This window comes from Volvox carteri (genome assembly GCF_000143455.1).
Source record: "Volvox carteri f. nagariensis unplaced genomic scaffold VOLCAscaffold_73, whole genome shotgun sequence".
Lineage (NCBI taxonomy): Eukaryota > Viridiplantae > Chlorophyta > Chlorophyceae > Chlamydomonadales > Volvocaceae > Volvox > Volvox carteri.
Genome location: NW_003307616.1, coordinates 545,596 through 564,644, shown reverse-complemented (window position 1 = coordinate 564,644; position 19,049 = coordinate 545,596). Strand labels below are relative to the sequence as shown.

Sequence of the window (19,049 nt, the reverse complement as noted above, 5' to 3'; positions counted from 1 at the left end):
TTAACCCCTCCTGGGATGCTGACGGTGCCCTGCCCGGGGCTTCCTGCGAGACCGACACACGGACAGACGTCCCCACAGCACAGAGCGCTAGGGGCTCGTGTTGCTGTTGATGATAGCTGTGATGGCACTGTCCGGAAGGACCTTGCTGCTGCAGAGGCACCTGTGGTGCTCGTGGCGATGTTTCAGTTTGGGGCCCAGGGTTGGGCCAAGCCGCAGAAGCACTGAGAGGCGGCTGCGTACCTCGGGAGGCAGCTGCTGAAGTGCCTGCTGCTGAGGGCCTCGGCGACTGGTGGCCCTGGCTACCCATAAGTGATGTCAGGGACGATGCCCTGAGATGCGGCGGCCGCCCAGTTGTACGGCCGACGACAACCCTGCCGCCAGCAACTCCGGCGTTGAAGCCACCTCCGACGCCAACACTTCCCGCTGGATACGATACAGCCGACGCAGCCGAGGCAGCGCCGCTGCCGCCACCGCCGCCACCTGTTTCGCCATCGCCATCGTGGACGGCTCCAGCAATCTGGTTGGGCGCCGGCGGTATCGCACGGATGGTTGGGACACCTTCCAGCCCTTCGCCCACCGCCACGTCTGCTGCCGCCGCCGCCGCTACATGCGAGGGCACTGCCGCCACACCGCTATCAGACTCGCCGTCCTCCGTGTTGCCAGCCGCCAGGTTCCGCCATTCCGGTGCTGAGCAGGGCCGATCTGTGCGGCTCCCCAGGCTGTGCACTGGCGCCGCTGTGGACCGCCCTGGTGCCCCTGCTGCTGATGTTGCCGCTCTTTCCGCCATTCCGTCCACGCCGCCCATGCTGCGGTTGTCCCCTTGAGGACCACGCAAGGTCGACCCCTAGCAGGGCTCCGACACTACACTATCGGCGCAGCTCCTGGCCTGAGTACGCACGCGGTTCGGTATATACCGTTTAGGCTGCTGATGCCGTTCCCGTCAACCCCGCGACCGCCTCTAGCCGAGCTGGGGCTCCATGCCCCTCGTTGGGGGCGCCATGCAGGGGTGCTTATCAGCTGCCACAGCAGTGATGGCGGCGGAGCTGATGCAGCTGCCGGCCGCCGGACCTTTGGGTCGATATAGGGAGCGTCCAGGCTGAGAGACCTCAGGACTGCCCGTCATCGCCTGACCGGAATTTGGGCCCCGGATCCAGACCCGGTTTCAGTTAGGAACCATTGCAAACGTGAGGATTGCGGGAATGGAATTGGGATCCGGGGCAGTACGTAAGGTCTGGATTGACTACTTAACGAGGCTATTGGCCTACATGAAGGTAGTGTGGCTGAAGCGCGATGGATGTGACAGGTTCCAACCTCCCGCGGGGATGGCGCGGATGGCCGATGGAGCACTATTGCCACGTGGACACCGTCGGTGCGGATGCAGTTCGACTGTAGAGAACACGGCGTGACAATCATGCAGAAGTAAGGAGGGTTTGACCTTGCCAATTGCTGTGCCAGGGGCCTCACGAGTCACATCTATGAACTTCATGTACACTCCACGCACTCTAACCGTAAGGAAAGGGCAGTCAAGGTTGAGCGGGCTACGAAGATGCTGTTCGGAAGCCATGCCAGGCATATTGGTTGACCAAACAACCAAGCTTCGTATGTATTTTGAGCGGTATGGCCACAAGCGCCCTTAAACGACTTACCACACAATAAGGGTAGAGCACATGTATCTCAACGCCGACGAGGACAACTGCATGACTCCGCCGCACTGTTATCAATCTGTATTGACATATCGTGTGCAATATATGTTTGAAGATTGCAAAGCGGGGAGCTCTCCCTTCAGACCTAGTCCTGGACCAGGATGGTACCAGTATTTACTCTGGTAATCGGGTCCTAAATAGATATTTAGTATTTGTTGGGTAACACTAAGCCGTCACGCGTCCTGTCAAAGGAGCCGCTATTACCCTTGTTCCGTACGGGCGCTCTGTAAGTTTTCCCTCGCTTGCCTGACCTAGGACGTGGACCAGCCGGTCACGTAAGCGCTCCGTTTTCTGTAATTTAAATTGTAACGAGCTTGAAGACTGCTACCTGTTTCCGTTATCATGTTGCAGGTAGGTACCTGTAGCTAGGTAGGACTGAATGCAATCATAAGATTGTACATCCCCGTATCTAGCAGTCCTTTTTACTTTAGGATTTTTTCCGAAGACGTTGATCTTCCATAGCAAACGCTTCCGCGATGAATCCATAAGCACTGACCGATTTCGAAACCAGACTGCGAGAGCAGACTGGTGCTGCGCAAGCCGACTCATACGTTCGGGGAGCATGCTATGTAAGTGCGATCAGCGTATAAAAGGAGCAATGCTTAGAGTTGAGCGGCCCAGGGATGAAGGACGCCGGAATGCGCCCTGTACCTCGCCAGCCGGCGGCAACCCTCACAAAGAGAGTCCATTCTCCAACGCGCCGAACAACGTCACGAACCCTAAGTAGAGACGTTTCCAAACTGTTCTTTGCAAAAATGGCTCCGCGAAATATGCAAGAGGATATGTCGACAAGTGGTGCAAGTCCGAAGTGTAGTTGTCGCCAGCGCCAGATCGTCCAGGTCCCCAACCCAGTATGAATCGGCACCCCGTCATAAGGGCGAAGGCCAAACCGCTCGAGCGAACGTGATTGTAGGAAAGAAACTATGTCAACGTAATATTCAGTGTAGACGGGCAACGTACGCCAATTAGCCGCCCGGGTGGTGTTGATGCAGCAGGTGCACCACCACCACCAGCACCTCCGTTCAGCTACTCTTAATTCCTGTCGAGGCACACAATGACATGGCATGCTGCAAGCACATTGCAAAACGTTCTTCACCCCACCGTAACGTAACGACCTCACACCGCATCAAAGACGCACGACCAATATTACAACACGGCTCCAGATTCATCATCACAGTGGTCCACCAGAGAAGTCAAAGTGCCATGAATTGCAAGACTTTGCTGCTGGGTCTGCCGTCCCCAACACCTTGCAGCGCACAGTCCGCCAGCAGCGCCCTTCCACGGGGGGGAAAGGTGCGCAAGTCAACTGTACTTCATACCCAACACTCTGGGACACACCGTAGTGAAATCCTCAGGTACAACTCCGAAGCCACGCAGGGAAAAATGGAGGTGCTAGGAAAAGCACGCAAGCAGAAAAACAGGATAAATTGAGAGGACGGCGGGAGAAGTAAAGCTTCCAAGATGCCAAGACGACGTATTGCCACTTCTTTTGCCATGACCCCTAACTTGGTTGAATGCCCCCACCATCATGTGAGGGTTACGCTGGTGGAGAATCTCTCAAGCGACCCACCGGCTCCACAGCTTCATCCAGTACCCAAGTCCATCCATCCGTCCATTCACGAAATGCCCGGCACCAGAGAACAGGTCCGCTGGCCGCCAGACCTGACCCTGCGGAACCAGGCAGCACATCGCATCCGGCTTGGCCGCATACGAGCTGCTTACCCCCGTCAGGGCTCCTGTCCTCATAGCTCAGTGGATTTCAGCGGGTTAGGGACCTCCTTGCTCTCGCTAGTTGCCCGGGCACTGCGCGCCTCCGCCGCCTCCACGAAGGCGTCGTAGAGGGGCTGGTTAAAGAGCACGAAGCGCACTTCTTTGACGCTCCCGCCCTCGCCCACCGCGTCCAACGCCTCGTCCACTGCCGCCAAGGCGACCTGCAACACCCATCCCACCACCGCAGCCCAATGAAGGTCTGCATATCCATCCTGAACGCACCTGTAGCTTAACGCCAAAAGGCTCAACTCATAACCTCGTCCGCCACACCCTGTCGTATATCCCCTCGTGGAATCCCCTCCCTACACCTTCGAGTACTGTCCACACAACCCAGCCCAGCCTGTCGCAGCGCCCCCCCGCCCGGATCCAGATCACCCTACCCGTCTGAGTGCGAGCCTACACGTCTGCAGAAACCCGTATGCCGCCGCTCGGCCCACTCAAGCCATTTCGCACTCTTATCGCCCCTCTTGCTGGCACACCATGCGGCGCTCACGTGCCCGTACCCCTGGTCTACCCGGGATCCCACTCACCTCCGCCGCCTCGTCAAAGGGGTATCCGAACACGCCGGTGCTGATACCCGGAAATGACACGCTTTTGAGGCCCCTCTCCAGCGCCAGTTGCAGGGAGCTGCGGTAGGCGCCGGCCAGCAGAGGCGCCGAGTGCTTGGGGTTCTCGTAAATGGGTCCCACCGTGTGGATGACGTGGCGGGCCTTAAGCTTGAAGCCCCTGGCTCGGCGCCAGGGACAAGTGCATGGGAAGAGGCATGCAAGGCGAGGACGGAAAAGGAACTCGACAGGGAGGGAGCCGTCGTGGTGGGACCGGTGTTGGATTGTGGCGTGCAGCGCCGGGCTTTACATGCTGTTTGAGCTGTTTGCGGATTTGGCCAAGCCTCATGGAGAGGAAGGGCCGAGGGAGGGAGAAGCAGGATACGTCACTGCAGCTCCAGCGTGTGCCCGACCCGGAGGGCGGGGACCCGCTGCACACCTGCCCTGGCCCTGCTCCCCCGTTACCTTACAGCCGCTGGGCTGGCGCACTTACGGTGTGATCCTTGCCTCCCCGGTGGGGCACCTCACGCCCGGCCGGACCTCAGGTACCTCGGCACACGCCCTGACGAGCTCGGGCCCTGCGGCCCGATGGATGGCACCATCCACACCTCCGCCGCCTAGCATTCGCTCGTTGGCTGAGGTCAGAGTGGCAGGGCATGATGCTGCTGTTGGACTTCGAAGTCGAGTGGATACATAATGGCGCAGGACACGGAATGCAAGTGGATGGCTTGAGCAACTGCTGGTTTTTCCACCAGAGGCGGGGCATCCAATATACCCATGTGTTTTTTAAATTGAGCTGCCGCTGTAGACTAGATACGTCTGCGTTTTGTGGGTGCTCTATAAAAAAATGCGTGGGTTGACATGGCCTTCGCGAAACCATGTGTCACAAGCCAACTCCCACTTTGGTATAAAACGAGTATCACCTGCGTTTACGATAGCATCGACATTCTCGTGGGTGATGTCGCCTTGTTTAATGACAAGCTTTGCGACGTGACGTAACGGAAAGGCCCGCCCAGAAGCCATGCTCTTACTGGCCGCAGCTCGGACACAACATGCCAACCTGCGGATCCAAATCCTTATATCTTTACATGACTTATATATTGCTCTTGCTCCTCGACTTACATAAGAAAGGTCTGATAATGCCGTTGGCGACGCACAACTAAGGAACCCCTTGACACGCGGCTTAGCATGTAGCCTCGCACACTTCAATAACCTTCTAGTCAAGCATCGTTGCACGTGCAGTTACCCTGGTGTTAAAGTTTCCGCCAGTTGCTGGCTTCGGAGCGGACTGACCCCCACAGCATTATCTCACCTCTTCTCCTATCATTCAACCTTCCTAAACACCATATTCACCTTGCCCATGCAAGAAAAGCTAAGGCTGCATCGCACGTCTACCCAACAAATAGCTAGGCGCACTTGTAACTTCTAGCACCTGGCACAGCTGCCCACGACCCCACATACCGTTCCGCGGTCCATCGTAACATCCCCAGGAAGACAAACGGACGCGAAACCCGCTGAATGTAGAGTGATATGCATCCTCGCCCCAACGAAGCGAGAGAGCAAACGGAGCAGAGCTGCTCCCAAAGACCTCTTCCCCACTTTTAGATGTCCCTGCAACCCGTACCCCAAACCCAAACCTCACGCCTCTTTTATGTTACAGTGCGGCAGACCCAAGGTTCACCGACGGCGGATGCAGGATGTCCTGTGTGTGCCGCCCAACAGCGATTCGACGCAGTTCTTCCGCTAAACAAATTGCAGGCCGTCCATGGCGCCGCCCAGCTTGCAAGCCTGGAAAGGTACCACACGCATCATGTGGGCAGTAAACCCTCGGCACATCCAGTCCCGCACAACCCGCCTCCAGACACACGGAATTGCAGCACGGGGCCTCACGTTGGGCCCCATGGCATCTCTCAACCTGCGCCCGGGCCCCCCAAACACACACACCCTTACCCACCTCCCCAAATACTTCGGCGACGATTACCGTGATTGAGACAATACAACCACGATGGCAGTTCAGGGGGCTCATTTAAGCACGCTGCACAGCAGGACCGTATTTCATAGCTAGCCAAACAACCCTTATCCCAAGGAAGGAATCCCGCACGTCCCCAATGTGCCCACCGGGGAAGGAAACCGCACCCGCGCCAGCACACCCGATGATACACAGCAGGAGGAAGCCTATCACCACACCCTAGGGTGTACATGTCCCAGCCTGTACCTTCCATTCGGCAGAGGCCGCGCATGTTCTACCTGCCCTTGTATTGCGCCCTAGAATTGCAACCCTCTGCGCAGCGCGGCCTGTGCATCACCGAGTAAGACGGCTGAATGATGCGGGATCCTTCCCTGCGGGCGGCATCGCACCTGCGCCCGCAGCTGCAACCGCCGCTTCGGCCCGCACCCTCGCCGCCTCCCGCATCTGCGCATGCAGCGCCACCAGCTGCCGCCGCTGCTCCTCAGGCTCCAGCCCCAGCCATTGCTCCACCCGCACACACACCACTAGCCATCCCCTCAGCAGCAACAGCCGAGCCGCCACTGCGGCGAACGCCAACGGCGGCTGCGGCGCCGCTTCCTCCATCACCCGGTGCCTGCCCGGCCCCTCGGCCTCCTCCCATGGGGGCACCAGTAGCAGTGCACAGGAACTGCGGCTGCCCAGACGCATCACCCCGTGGCGATCGCCCTCGTACGTGTTGCGCCACTCCAGCAGCATCCCAGCGGCATCCGCCGCAGCATCAAGCGATGCGCGACAGCGCTGCAGCCGACGCGCCGCCGTTGCCGGCGCATCCGCTGCCAGCGCCGCCGGCGTCACATTCCAGTTGACGCCGGCAGTCTTCTGGCGGCGGCGCCAGCGGGAGCGCAGCCTCAGTCGGTCCCAGGTGGACGGCCGCTGGCGGGCCACTAAGGCACGGACCTGCACCAGCGCACGCAGCAGTGCGGGTCGGGGCTCCAGGGGGGCGGTGGAGCAGCAGAGGGCCCGCGCGGCGCAGTAGCGGAAGAGCCTGCAGGTGGGTAACCCAGGAGGCGGAGGTGGCGGACCAGGACGACCGGGCAGTGCGCGGGAGGAGGAGCGTCCGCGGGCGCGGCTCCGAGCGCGCCTCCCACAGGGCAGGGTGTGAGACCCCGGCAGAGTATCGGAAGCCGGGGTGACGCTGCAAGTCCACCTCGCACCGCACTTACGTCCTTTCCCCCGGATAAACAAGTCCTCACCGATCTCCGCAGCCTCTCCGCTCTTCCTCTCTTATGTCCCCCACCCCCAACACCCTCGCACTGCTCACGCTCAGCCTCCCCGATCCCGCCACCTCATCAGTTCATTATAAGAGTCGCCCCCCGGGTTACACAGCCCGCATATCTTCACATCCTTCACGTCCATGACGAACATCCGCCTGGCATTCGTGGTGCACATCTGCTGCCAAAGGCCACAGCTACAGCCATGCAGGGCCGCTTGCCGCTCCCGGCCCAACCCCCCATTTTTCGGACCCGCCTGGGTCTCACCCTCCCGCACTCCCACCCTCCCGCCCTCCTTCGCACCTAGGGGTGTACATCCGGAGTACGCACATGGCCCAGGTCACCTTGACCAGGGACTCGAGCGTCAGCAGCTCAGAACGCTCCACGCAGAGTCGCCGACCCAGCAGCCGCAGGCAGCACTCCAGCAGTCGCTGTGAGCAGACCTGGTCTTCAGGGACGGTGTGCCGAGGAGGGTAGATCGGCGCCACTAGGGATGCCCGCGGCGTCAGCGGCACTCCTTCGGGCCTGGCCGTCTGCTCGCTATCACAGGGAGGTACACCACCAGCGTCGCGGGCACGTCGGTTGCTGCGGCGGTTGCTGTCTGCGGCAGAACGGCTCACCGCCTTTGGGTCGGTTGTTGCAGTCATCCCTGAATGCGGCAGCGGGGCCGCGCCGCCTGCAGCAGCTCTAGGTCGTCGCCGCCGCCGCCGCCGCTGTAGCAGTGCCGCCAGCACCAGCGGGACTTCAGGCCGGGACCAACGCAATAAACTGGACAGCATCCTTCGTCGTACGGCAGCGTGAACAGACCCGCCGCTGCCGTCATCGCAACCCTCCAAGCTCTGAGCTGGCTTTGCGTCAATGCGCACTTCTTCCCCTTTCTTGGCATTGCCCGCCACACAAGAGCCGGGGTCGCCGGAGCCAGGCGAATGGACAGCAAAGGGGCTCAAGGTGCTAGCAGCTGCAAGTCCTTGTACAGCATCGCCATGTCCTCTTACGGAGTCAGCACTAGCCCCAACGCCGCCAGCAGCGGAGGCGCTCCGGCCACGGAAGCGACAGGAGACGGGATCGGGATGAAACCATCCACTCGCTGTCGTCGTTGCGACAGCGTCCGTGTTGGGCGCCACGGCATTATCAACTACCGAGGGCTTCTCTGCAAGTGGTAACATTGCATGGATGCCCATATTGCCCCCAGGAGGCGGTCGCAGCACAGCCAGCGCCCAGGCGATTTCGCAGAGAGTGTGTGAGGCTAGGGAACGCAGATGGCGCCTCAGCAGGAGGCTGGTGGCTTCAAGCACAACCGCGTCAGGACGATGTCTATGCGCCACACAGGCGATGAGGAACATGGACAACAAACCGCCATCCAGCGCCGCCGCTCTACGGTTACTGCAGCAGGAAGCAGCTCCGCCGGCTGCTACCGTTGCGGCTCTTATGGAACTGCCGCCGCCGCCGCGCCTAAGTGCTGTACTTGCAACCCGGTTGGCATGCGGGCTGCAGTCAGCGGCTGCGTCCAGAATCACAGGCTCAATGACCCCGGTCAATGCTGCCACAGCGTCGAGCAGGGCGGCGTCGGCGCCGAGGCTGCCGCCGCGGCGGCTACCGTCGGTGCCGTATTCATCGCCAGCTGCGGCCGCGGCGGCTGTGCGTCCGATGCGCTTGGCCAGTACCCCCAGGCCCCATAGCAGGGGAACCGCTTCCCTCGGAGTGAGCACCGGCGCCAGCGCTACCGCCCTTCTACAAGCCAGCTGCAGAACCCGCCCATCGCACACACCCAGGCGTCCGAGGCTGCAAATCACGGAGGAAAGCCACACGCCGTCCGGGAAAGCTGCTTCGCGGACGGTCTCCCCGTTGCCACCAGATGCGGGTTGCAGCCGCTGCTGCTGCTGCGAGTGGTACGGCTGCCGCGGCTGGATTTGCTGCAATGCCGCCATGTGCGCCGCCGCCGCGACCAGCACAGCGCGCGTGAGCCTCACATGTCGACACCGAAACTCCGCCATCGCGCTTGTTAACATTGCCAGCGCCTGGCCCGCGTCCTCACCAACACCTGTAGACGGCGCTGCTGCCGCCGCCGCCACCGCCACCGCCACGGCACGCTCCCACAGCGCTGCCAGGCCCGCTTCTCCGGGGTTGACACCGGCCGTCGCGTACGCCCAGGCTGCCATGGCCACACCCTGCGGCGCTAGCCGCGGCAGTGCCATTGCAAGCGGGCCCCGGCTGGCATGAAAGAACTGCATTACGGACATTCCCGGCAGTGGGCTGCCGCTGTCGGTCGTCATGAGCTTGGCTACGGACCACAGTGCCATGGGCAGCTGGTCGGGCTCCAGGGAGGGCAGTAGCGCCGTCAGTCGGCCCACCACGAGCTCAAGGACGGCATCCCCAGGGCAGCCCAGAGTCGCTAGGCCCCAGGCCATCATCAACAACGACTGTAGGACGGGTCCGGGTGCAGGGTAAGAGGGTTGGGGGGGGAATAAAGACGAACCAGGGTTGGGGGGGGATAAGGAAGAAAGAAAATGTCATAGGAACAGAAGCGTGCGGATAAAATTCAGCAGGGCAATGGCAAAATCTGATAATGGAGCGCCGAAGTGGCACGTGACGGCCCGGAGAACAGAGCCCTATCATCCTTGCAATGCGTACGGCAACCTAGTGCAAAGCCTTCCATGCAAAGTCGTCACAATGGTCAGCCGCTGCTGCCCCCACACGCCACGAGGCGGTGGCCCCACTACCCACCTGAGTGTCGAATTCCGCCATCCGGCTGCGCAGCGGGCCGCACAGCCTCCGCAGCCCAGCCGGCGGCACCCCGGCGCTCAGCCGTGCCAGAGCCCACACCAGCCGGGCTACCTGTGCCGGCGGCAAGGACTCCAGGTCCATTACCAGCTCCGCACCCCTAGCGCCCTCCGTCCGCAACTCCAGGCTGGAACGTCTCGGAGGCTGCAAATGCTGCCCAGGCCGCCCCGCATGGTGCTGCTGCGAATGGCTACGACCCCTGCTACTCCCCGACTCCGCTTGTGGACCTACCCCGGGGTCAGAGCTGGGCCTACCAGCTTTGACCCCGGTCGGAGCTGGGCCTACCCTGTTTGGCGTGGCTGCGTTAGCTGAGTGCACAGGTGCGGGCCGGCTAGGCCCCGTCTTGCCTCGCTGGGCGCCAGGGCAGTTGCCCGCAGCAGCGCCCTGCTGGCATGTCAGGGCACCCGTAACGGCTGACAGCAGGCCCGTGGGTCGGTGGGTCAGGTGGGCGAAGGCCCAAAGCATGGTGGCCACCTGGTACGCCGGGGACAGGGGCAGCAGCTCCAGACAGCGCTGCTCCAGTAGGGCCCACATCTCTGAATTGTGCAGCGCCTGGTGGAGTGCACCCTCGACGTCGTGTACACCTGAGGCGGTAGCTGCGGCCACATCCAGAGCTGGTACACCGGCAGAGCCGGTCGGGTGCCCCCCAGATAGCTGGGCCTGCATCTCCTGTACCGCATTTGGGAGTAATGAGACCTTCTGATCCGTGGGTCGTGTATTCGCCACCATGTTCCAATCATGATGCCTCGTCGCGACCAGCTCCCGCGACGCAGCCGGTGCCGGTGCCGCTGCAATTGCGTACACATAGAGCAGCTCAGCCAGGTCCTGAGGCCCTAGTTCACCGAGCCGAAGGTGCAAGTAGCTCACGATGGCGTCCAGCAGAGGCCTGACCCGCGGGTCAGTGAGGGCACCCAAGGCGGCCAGCCCACCAAGCAAATTGGCAGCCTCACGGGGCTTAAAACGATCTAGTTGTCGCACCGCGGATCTGCACAGCTCGACACATGCCGCCAGCTCCGGGGCTTCAGAGCCTCTGGCAGGAGAGGGGGTGCTGCTCCAGCCGGGAAGGCGACTCCGCAGCTGAGGCTGCGCAGAAGCAGGGGTGCCTGACCAAGAAGGTGTTGCGGGAGGCGACAGTATCGACTCCGCTGTCCGCGAGAATCCCCATGCCATGTTGGCAAGTGCCTGCGGCTCGCAGCTGGGAGCCGAAGCCGCCACCGCTGCCGCCACGGCCCTCCGCACGCTTATGTCAGGGTACGGCACACCAAGCTTGCCCATGCCGTACACAACCATGGACAGGCCTACAGGCGACATGTGGTCTAGCAGACCCGGCTCCGTCAGGCGTGCCGCCAGAGCCGACACCAACTGCCCAACTGCCGGCAGCCTGTTTACGGACGAATCCAGTTTGCCTAGCGCCCAGATCAGGTCCTGCAGCGACCTGCTGTCCAGGGAGGAGACCAAGGGCTGCCGGGTGGCAGCTGCGGCCACCGCCTCTGCCAGGCGCTGCAAGCCCCCACCGCCGACACCACCACCGTCCCACAGCTTCACCAGGTTGTGCAGAAGCGCAGCACCACAACGCGCAGCGGCTGCACCGGCGCCGCCAACACCAACAAGGACAGGGTTCGTGGCGTCGTCATCAGCGACAATATCACCCGCAGCGGCTGCAGATGAGCGTAACTGCGCCGTTGCTATTGCTCGGGCGACAGTGCTCCGCGCACGGATCGGCTCCTCCATATCCTGTGACTCAAGCTGGCAAGCAGCTGAGACAGCCAGCTCCTCTACAAGGGCATACAGAATGTCGGACGCGCTGGCGACGGCGGCATGGGTGCCAAAGCCGGCTCCCTGATGGTCCAATACCCTAGCATGTGCCTCCATCACCACCGTGGGACCCTTCGTAACCTGGCTACAGCCGGGGGTGCCAGCACCCGGGTTCCGACTTCGGAGCCGCAGCCGTACAAGCTGGCGGCTCACGTGCAGGAGTTGCTGCAGCGACATACCGTTGATGGCCCCTCCAGAGCCGGGATGGCGGCCATCGGGCCCGGTGTGGCACTGGCGCTGCAGCGCGAGCAGCAGGGCCCGGCAGCCGGGATGGGATAGGAGAGAGGGGTTCCCGGGCGGGGCCCCGGCAGCCGCAGCCACGGCACGTGTTAGACGATCCAGCGCCGCAACACATGCATCCTGCCGGGACAGGGCAAGTGCGGCTAGAGCCGGTCAGTTGGTGGGACAATCTCGATGTGGAAACACGCGAAAGGGAATTAATTAGGGCCAATAGATTGAAAGCAGTACCTTGTATGCTGGAGGCAACCAACCCTGGTACGGCGTGTACGGAGCTCCTTTTTGGCGGCTCACAAGGCGCAAGGTAGCGGTCTACATTCGTTTACCCGACACCACAACTGATGGCAACCTCATGCCGCATGAGCCTGACAGGATGACGATTAGCCTTTCGATTACCTGGCTTGCGAATAGAAGGGACGCATCCCGCGCTAGCTCAGACAGCACCGCTCCAGGTTCTGTGGTCAACGGCGGATAGCTGGTGGCAGAGTGACTCGCCCTCGCCTGCTTCTGGCCCGGATGAGCAGTGCCCGGCTGTTGCACAGCCTGCGGCTCCGGCCTGGTGTTGGGACCCATGGGTTTTGAGCCCGCAGTTTCCCCATGTCGAAAAACAACATGCTTTGCGGGACCTTGTCCAGAGGGCGCCGCCGTGATGGCTGTATCCCGGGGTTGGGGTACCCTGAGCTCCGCTACGTCTGGTTGGTTTGCGCGCCTCTCACGGCTAGTGGCATGTAAAGACGGCAGCCGACGGTGCAAAGTGGCATTGGCAGAGCGGCTGATGTGGAGTACTAGAGCCGATGGACCGTGGCTGTCGAAACCATTTCTTTGAAGCAGAGCACAGGCAGAATCATTCATGTCGTTTGATGGGGGTGCATTAGGGATTTCATATCTTCCTCCTGTGGACTCGTTACGGCTGGGCGAAGGTGGCACCCTCGTTTGCGTGGCTGCGCCGACGATTATCGATGTCTGCTCTGCCTTAATCCTTGCACTATGTCCCACATGGAATTCCGTCAATCTTACATTTGTAATTGGCTTTAAATTATGGCCTAGAGGCTGAGTGTTCATGGTAATGTCTCCGCAGAGACAACAAGCCCCAGCCCTAAACAGGTTGCTAGAGCTTCATGGTTTTCTGTAAAATGCAAAGAACTGTATTGATGGCTTGTTCTGTCGTTTTACGCTTTACCTTTCCGTTACCTTACAACGGTGTACGTCAATGTCATTCTAGTAGAAAACAAGCCGTTCCTCCGTTCGTAATTATTCCAAAGCTGCGAAAGCCGATTTGCGTGACTGGAAGTACAAATAGGCATTTGGAGGGAATTCCTGAACCAGGGAAACATGCAGTGGCATATTTGCCAGTCTTTCACCCAGTGGAGCTCCAAGCCTCTGCGCCAGACGAAGCTGGCGGTGCGCGCTCAGGCAGTATCAGGTAAGGACAGGTGGGGAGCTGTCGAAACGGTGTCGCTGCCACGCCGACCGAGACTGGCTATATCTTGTGCTGCATATCCAGTTGCCCGCTTCTTGATAAATGTCGTAGTGTTGCACCTCTTCAACGAACCCATGTTCATTGTGCATGGGTCGGGGATATCGCCTTTGTCAACAGGGCAATGTCGTCATCCCAGGTTTACGCAGTAGGTGCTTGCCTTCTGCAAACCGAGCCACAACGTGTGGCTATGGATGGAGTTTAACATTCTGATATCTATGCTATTAGTTTCTGAATCCCTAATTATGCATACGCCTGGCTTGCCTGGCTCGCAGAGACGACGCCGGCGTTTAAGTTACCGAAGGTCCAGCTTCCAAAGGATCCGGAGGGAATCAAATCTTTTATCGCGAAGTCACATCAGATGCACGGCCAGGGGCGGTCAATGTGGTTCTGCCTCTCAGGGGCGGGGAAACGGGCCACTACCGGCACGTACCTTGCGCATGCCGACACGCTAGACTGGAATGCCGCATCCAGTGGCTCCATTGACTCGTACAATATCTACAGTTGAGGTTGCCCTTGCAAGGCACGGCAAGTCATGTAGCTCTCGCTTGGCAAATGGCTTCGGCAAGGCTTGCTGCGTTTTCGGATCGTTTTTGGATCTTGGCTCGTGTTGAATGCACAGGTGGACGTTGCTCTGGTGCAGAGTGCAGTATTGGAGAGTTGTTGCAAGTTCGTTAGCCGGCGTTACTGGAGCATGGGGCCGACAAGAGGCTCTTATTGTTTTTGAGAGACGGACAGTGCCATAGCGGGCCATAGGTAGCTTAGATTGACCTCGGCCAGCTTGTGTATGGATGCTGCAGCGGACTGTTGTTGTGGCACGCCCTGGAAAGGCGTCTTTTGAAAGGAGTTGTTGTTTGTCTTTTGTGCGTCAGGCAAATGAGCTTGATGATTGGGGGGTTGAGAATTACGCGCGGGGGGACTTCCCTACTTCTGTCGAGTGTGTTTCAATTCCGGGAAATCGGGTGGAGGAATTCCACCGGCCGCCTGGGGGCAAGGAAAATCAAGCCTTTACGGCCGTGACCTGGCACAGCTGGGAGTGAATGCAGATTTGAATCCAAAACCCCTTGGATAGTTTGCTTCCCTTTGAAGGTTGGCAGGGCCCTATCCCCCAGATGTCAGCAGTGAGACGATCCGGATTCTGCCGATTGACGCAAAAGACAGTTGCGCGAACTAGTGTTGGGCATCATGTTTAACAATACCGTATGGCGAAGCCTTAATATGCGGATGCACCGGATCGGGTTTTCCCATATTCCAAAACTTCTGGGGAGTACACTCTTGTACTGTAGAGGTTTGTTGTCACGAAATATCCCATCCTATCGTATGCTTCTATCCTCTTGCGGGTTATAAGCTTCTATTCTTCTTACAGGTTAATGGTGGCGGTCCTTCCCGCGTTCTCGTGTCTTTCCCGTGTGCTACCCCACAACAAATAGCAAATAGAACTCCTTATGTTGTTACAAAGATCAGCGCGCCAATTACTGCTCATTTTACAGCAGACATCTCCGATTACGGCGTGCCTGAGCAAAGTCACTGCGGGATGTGTGCAGAAGCAGAGCTGGGAATCTTTTCTTCCTGTATGCCTTGCTGATTGCGCATATGTCCATCGTCTGCCAATCGACCCTTTATCACATTTTTGACTCCGGCCCGTCAACCCGTACACCCTCACTTCATGTGCATTACAGTCCATCGGTGGCAGATTCAGGTATATTGAAATATACTGTTCTTAAGGAGTGCTGTTATGCATATCTCCTTCAGGGTCCTGTTACATGAGAACTGAATCACCAAGTAATGTTTATGTTTTAAGAAAGAAGAGCTACAATTTGAAAGAGTACTATAGAGGTCCTGGTGAGAACGTTCTTTAACTCGGCAAACAGGCGCCTAGTGGCCTTCTCAGGTCTATTGTTTGAACATCTTCCAGGGTTTGCAGGTGCTGAATCCGGACCCAGCGAGCCCAGTGAGCCTCACCAAAGCATCATGGTGCGCAGATTTACGATTTACCGGTTCCATCTGCAGTTTCGGCGGACATGGAGATGCTAAGGTTTAGCTAGGGGTATGTGAGTTACCCACAAAATTCAGCTGTTTTCTTTGTCCTTTGTGCAGGAGAGTTTTTCGTCAGTGCACCGGCTGGGTGCTCTTCTGCTTAACGTCGTCGACGAACTTACAACGAGCTGGTCTCAAGGCCTAGTAACGTAACTGCCGTTGGACCCTCGTTCGACTTCTTCCTTGCCTCGTTAGCCTAATGTTGCAGCATTGTTAAGTGATGACCATAATGTATGTGCAAAACGTGCTACCCCGCACCTTGCTGTTTCACATAGGCACGGTTAGGTAGGGAAGATGGAGCTTTGTGCGCCCCATTCTGGTGATGACTCCAGTCGCTTGTTTTCAATCCCTATCCACTCTTATCCTTTCAGGGACGTTGAAAGGTGTTCCACAGGAGGGGTTGCTTTCGTCCATGGAGAGCTACTGCAGCTGCATCCTCTACCAAGGGCGCAAGCTCCGGGCCCTGGCGCAGCTAGGACGAAAGGCTGCAAGGCCGATTAAGCGACGGCCGGCCGCGGATGATTGTATAGTCCAAGGGCCTGTGGCTCGGGCACTTGGAGGCGCTCACTGTGCAAGCTGCTTCGAGCCTTGCACTCCTCAGACCTCTACTTCACGTCCTCCGGATTGGGGACCTTAGAGACCGTGGCGAACACATGTTTATGAAACAATATGCTCCATTTGAGCACTTATAAAGTAGTAATGACGGATGTGATCAGCGCTGGCCAAGACCGGCGGGTTGACAGGGTGATCAGCTTAGCCAAGGAGTGCGGCATCTTCGCGTGGAAGCGGAAGTTCGGTAGCGCCTTCGGGAAATATTTCATCGTCTATCCCGCAGCACGCGCGCGGTAGCTTTTGTTTTGTTGCGTTTCTATGTTGCGGATTACTTTTCGCGGAACCGCAAGGATTGGCGACTGTGGCGGCTTCAACACGGTACCTTGAGGATTTGATGCATAATGGTTGGATGGCATGGATGCGGGTTGCTTCTGTGCACCCCGTCACACCTGCGGGCTGAGAAACTGCAAAGCAGGGCCTGTGAAAACGAAATGCAGTTGTGGCGACGTGGGTGTCCTGATAGGTGGGTGGCGGTTGGTAGTTTGCTAACAAGCTTATTGAGTCGGGACATTGTACATGGCTCTAATCTAAAGTGTATCGTAACGGGTTGCTATTGTGTATCGTTGGGACTACTGTCGTATATGATGTTTTCAAATCTCTGACAATTTATAGACATGACACTCACATTCCCTTGAGCAACTCTTGTTTTTTAGCAACATGGCCGTTGTCATGTGCGCAACCTTGTCAAGAAATACATTTGCGACGGTGCTCGCATGAGCTCTGTGGGAAGGTCTTTGCGGCATAAACTTGGAGTGGACAGAATTCATGATGATTTGCGCGACCCTGGGATCTGGGCTGCAGAGTTGTGTTAGGTCATGGGAGGAGGATGGGAAGATGTGTTGTGCATGTAGCCAGAAGGAGGCGGTCGCAGGGCCGCGTATGGATGTGCAGGTGCTTGCGATTTTGCCAGGCAGATGGATATCCCAGATAGTTATCTACTAGTATGGCGGGTCATCTTGTGAGGTCAGGCTTCGCTTGGCAATTTCGCGGCCTTTACTAATGCAGCGCCTAGCGATGGTTCAAAATGGCAGACGTGTACGGCGCGGGTGGCAAAGTCACGGCCAACTTTACGTAGCACCGCCGCGCTTGCTTTTAAGTCTAGTCCATGAGTCCTGTAGATGAGTTACATTATGTATCATGATATTGCTACTACTACCATCACAACCATCATCACCATCACTGCAGGTTCTTCTCCTTAAATTGTCACAATTGCTTGCTCAAGTCCCCCATACAGCAGCGACCAATACACTACGCCAGACGAACTAAGAATCCAGGGCAATTGATTCTGCGTTTTAGATCCCGCCTCATGCGAGCAGTCGGTCGCCATCAATATAGCGTGCGTCATGATGTGTCTACTGAGATCACTACATCTCAACAGTTTGCCACATTCTCGCGCATGTGAGTTTGTAGGAGATCTGCCCAGGACTCAAACCTAGGATCTTAAACCGCTAATTGTAGTTATGTCTCCAGCACCAATCTGAATTTGGACAGGTAACATAAAACGACTACGGACCCGAGCTCCTCAGCGTGTGTACGCTCAGCACGTACAGTCTCAGCCCTCTCCAACTGTCACAGGAATTAGAAAGCGGGCAAGGTCGATGATACCTTCTCCTACGATTCCTGCTTCATGCATAGTTTGCATGCGTTTTCATTGCGCTTCAGGAGGTGCAATTGTGTGCTTTCGAATGGCCCAAGTGCATCAGTTACCGGGACATGCTTGAGTATAGGAACAATGACGACCAGCCGCACTGCCAAGAAAAAACGGGGCCAGGCGCATTTGGCGGACTTGCGCGAGCCCGATTTTCTTGGCAGTGAGGTTGGTCGTCATTGTTTCTATACTAAAGCATGTCCGGGCAACTGATGCACTTCGGCCATTCGAAAGCCACGCAATTGCGCTTCCTGGAGCACTGGAGCGCTGGAGCACTGGGACGTTTTTAATCTTATTGCGCAAGAGCGGAATGCTCGTCCGTTTTCGGCACATCGTTACCTACTTCAACGATTGTCCATAAGTCGATTCACGGAACGGGTTCTCCGTTTCGGCAAAATTGTTGCTCAATCTTTTCCGTTTCGGCATGCCGTCTCACGCTACCAAACGCGACGCGGGATCCGGTATCGGAACTGACATTTCCATCCTTTTGAATCAGTTGCTCCTATCCTAACTTTAACATTAGAAATTCTTACATCCCTAGCCGGCGACGTGCGGAACCCGACCTAGTGCAGTGACGCTACTGGGATCGCACCATGAGTGCAGCAACGTCTTCCCGTCGCCAGACACGCGGTCCCCCGCAGCCCCCAGCTTTGGAGGTCGCTTGCACACAAGAATTGCAGCAAGCGGCACTCAGAGCCAACCTTTTGGTGGTCTCGTTTACCACCATAATCAGAGACCGGTCGAGGACAGAACTGGAGGGACATACCCGGCCATTGCAGAAATCCCTCTACCAAGCACTCCTACCCCTCCTGCACTCGGCAATTGCCAACCGCCGGCAGATGCCAGGTACAGCTGGCGGGGAGCGTATATCCAACTGCGCGGCGGGGCTATCTTTAACGTATGACCTCGCCATCCCCCAGCAGCAACGGCACCAGCTCATCAGCCTCCTAGACACACGCAGTCAACTGCGTACCACCGTGGCCGGCCACACACCGGTCTGGTGGGTTGCCAGGGAGGGTCCATACTATGTGATACCACAACCGCTACAAATCCTTACCCATGGCTGGCCGCTCGGCCTGACGGAAAGCGCGGTTAGGGGACAACTATCTAAGTTACTGCCGGCAGACGTAATCTTAGGAGTTTCCCCATGGTACCACTACAGAGTCCACTGCCCTATACCGGCACTGGACAAGTGGATCATATCC

The 19,049-nt window shown here is 58.3% G+C and overlaps 2 protein-coding genes across 2 annotated transcripts; one reads left to right on the top strand and one right to left on the bottom strand.

Moving 5' to 3' along the window:
- Positions 1-3,018: 3,018 nt before the first annotated feature.
- VOLCADRAFT_107691 (uncharacterized protein) lies at positions 3,019-12,643 on the bottom strand (the record flags this gene model as incomplete). The annotated part of the gene is made up of 7 exons (XM_002957388.1): positions 3,019-3,634; positions 4,004-4,199; positions 4,512-4,653; positions 6,377-7,011; positions 7,505-9,657; positions 9,962-12,070; positions 12,467-12,643. The coding sequence occupies 7 exons, from the start codon at positions 12,641-12,643 to the stop codon at positions 3,446-3,448; spliced, it is 5,601 nt and encodes a 1,866-aa protein (XP_002957434.1). The 3' UTR covers positions 3,019-3,445.
- A 698-nt stretch (positions 12,644-13,341) lies between these two features.
- VOLCADRAFT_107690 (uncharacterized protein) lies at positions 13,342-14,647 on the top strand. Its single transcript, XM_002957431.1, has 2 exons — positions 13,342-13,493; positions 13,823-14,647. Exons 1-2 carry the CDS (start codon positions 13,403-13,405, stop codon positions 14,053-14,055), a joined length of 324 nt encoding a protein of 107 aa, XP_002957477.1. The 5' UTR covers positions 13,342-13,402; the 3' UTR covers positions 14,056-14,647.
- Positions 14,648-19,049: the final 4,402 nt, after the last annotated feature.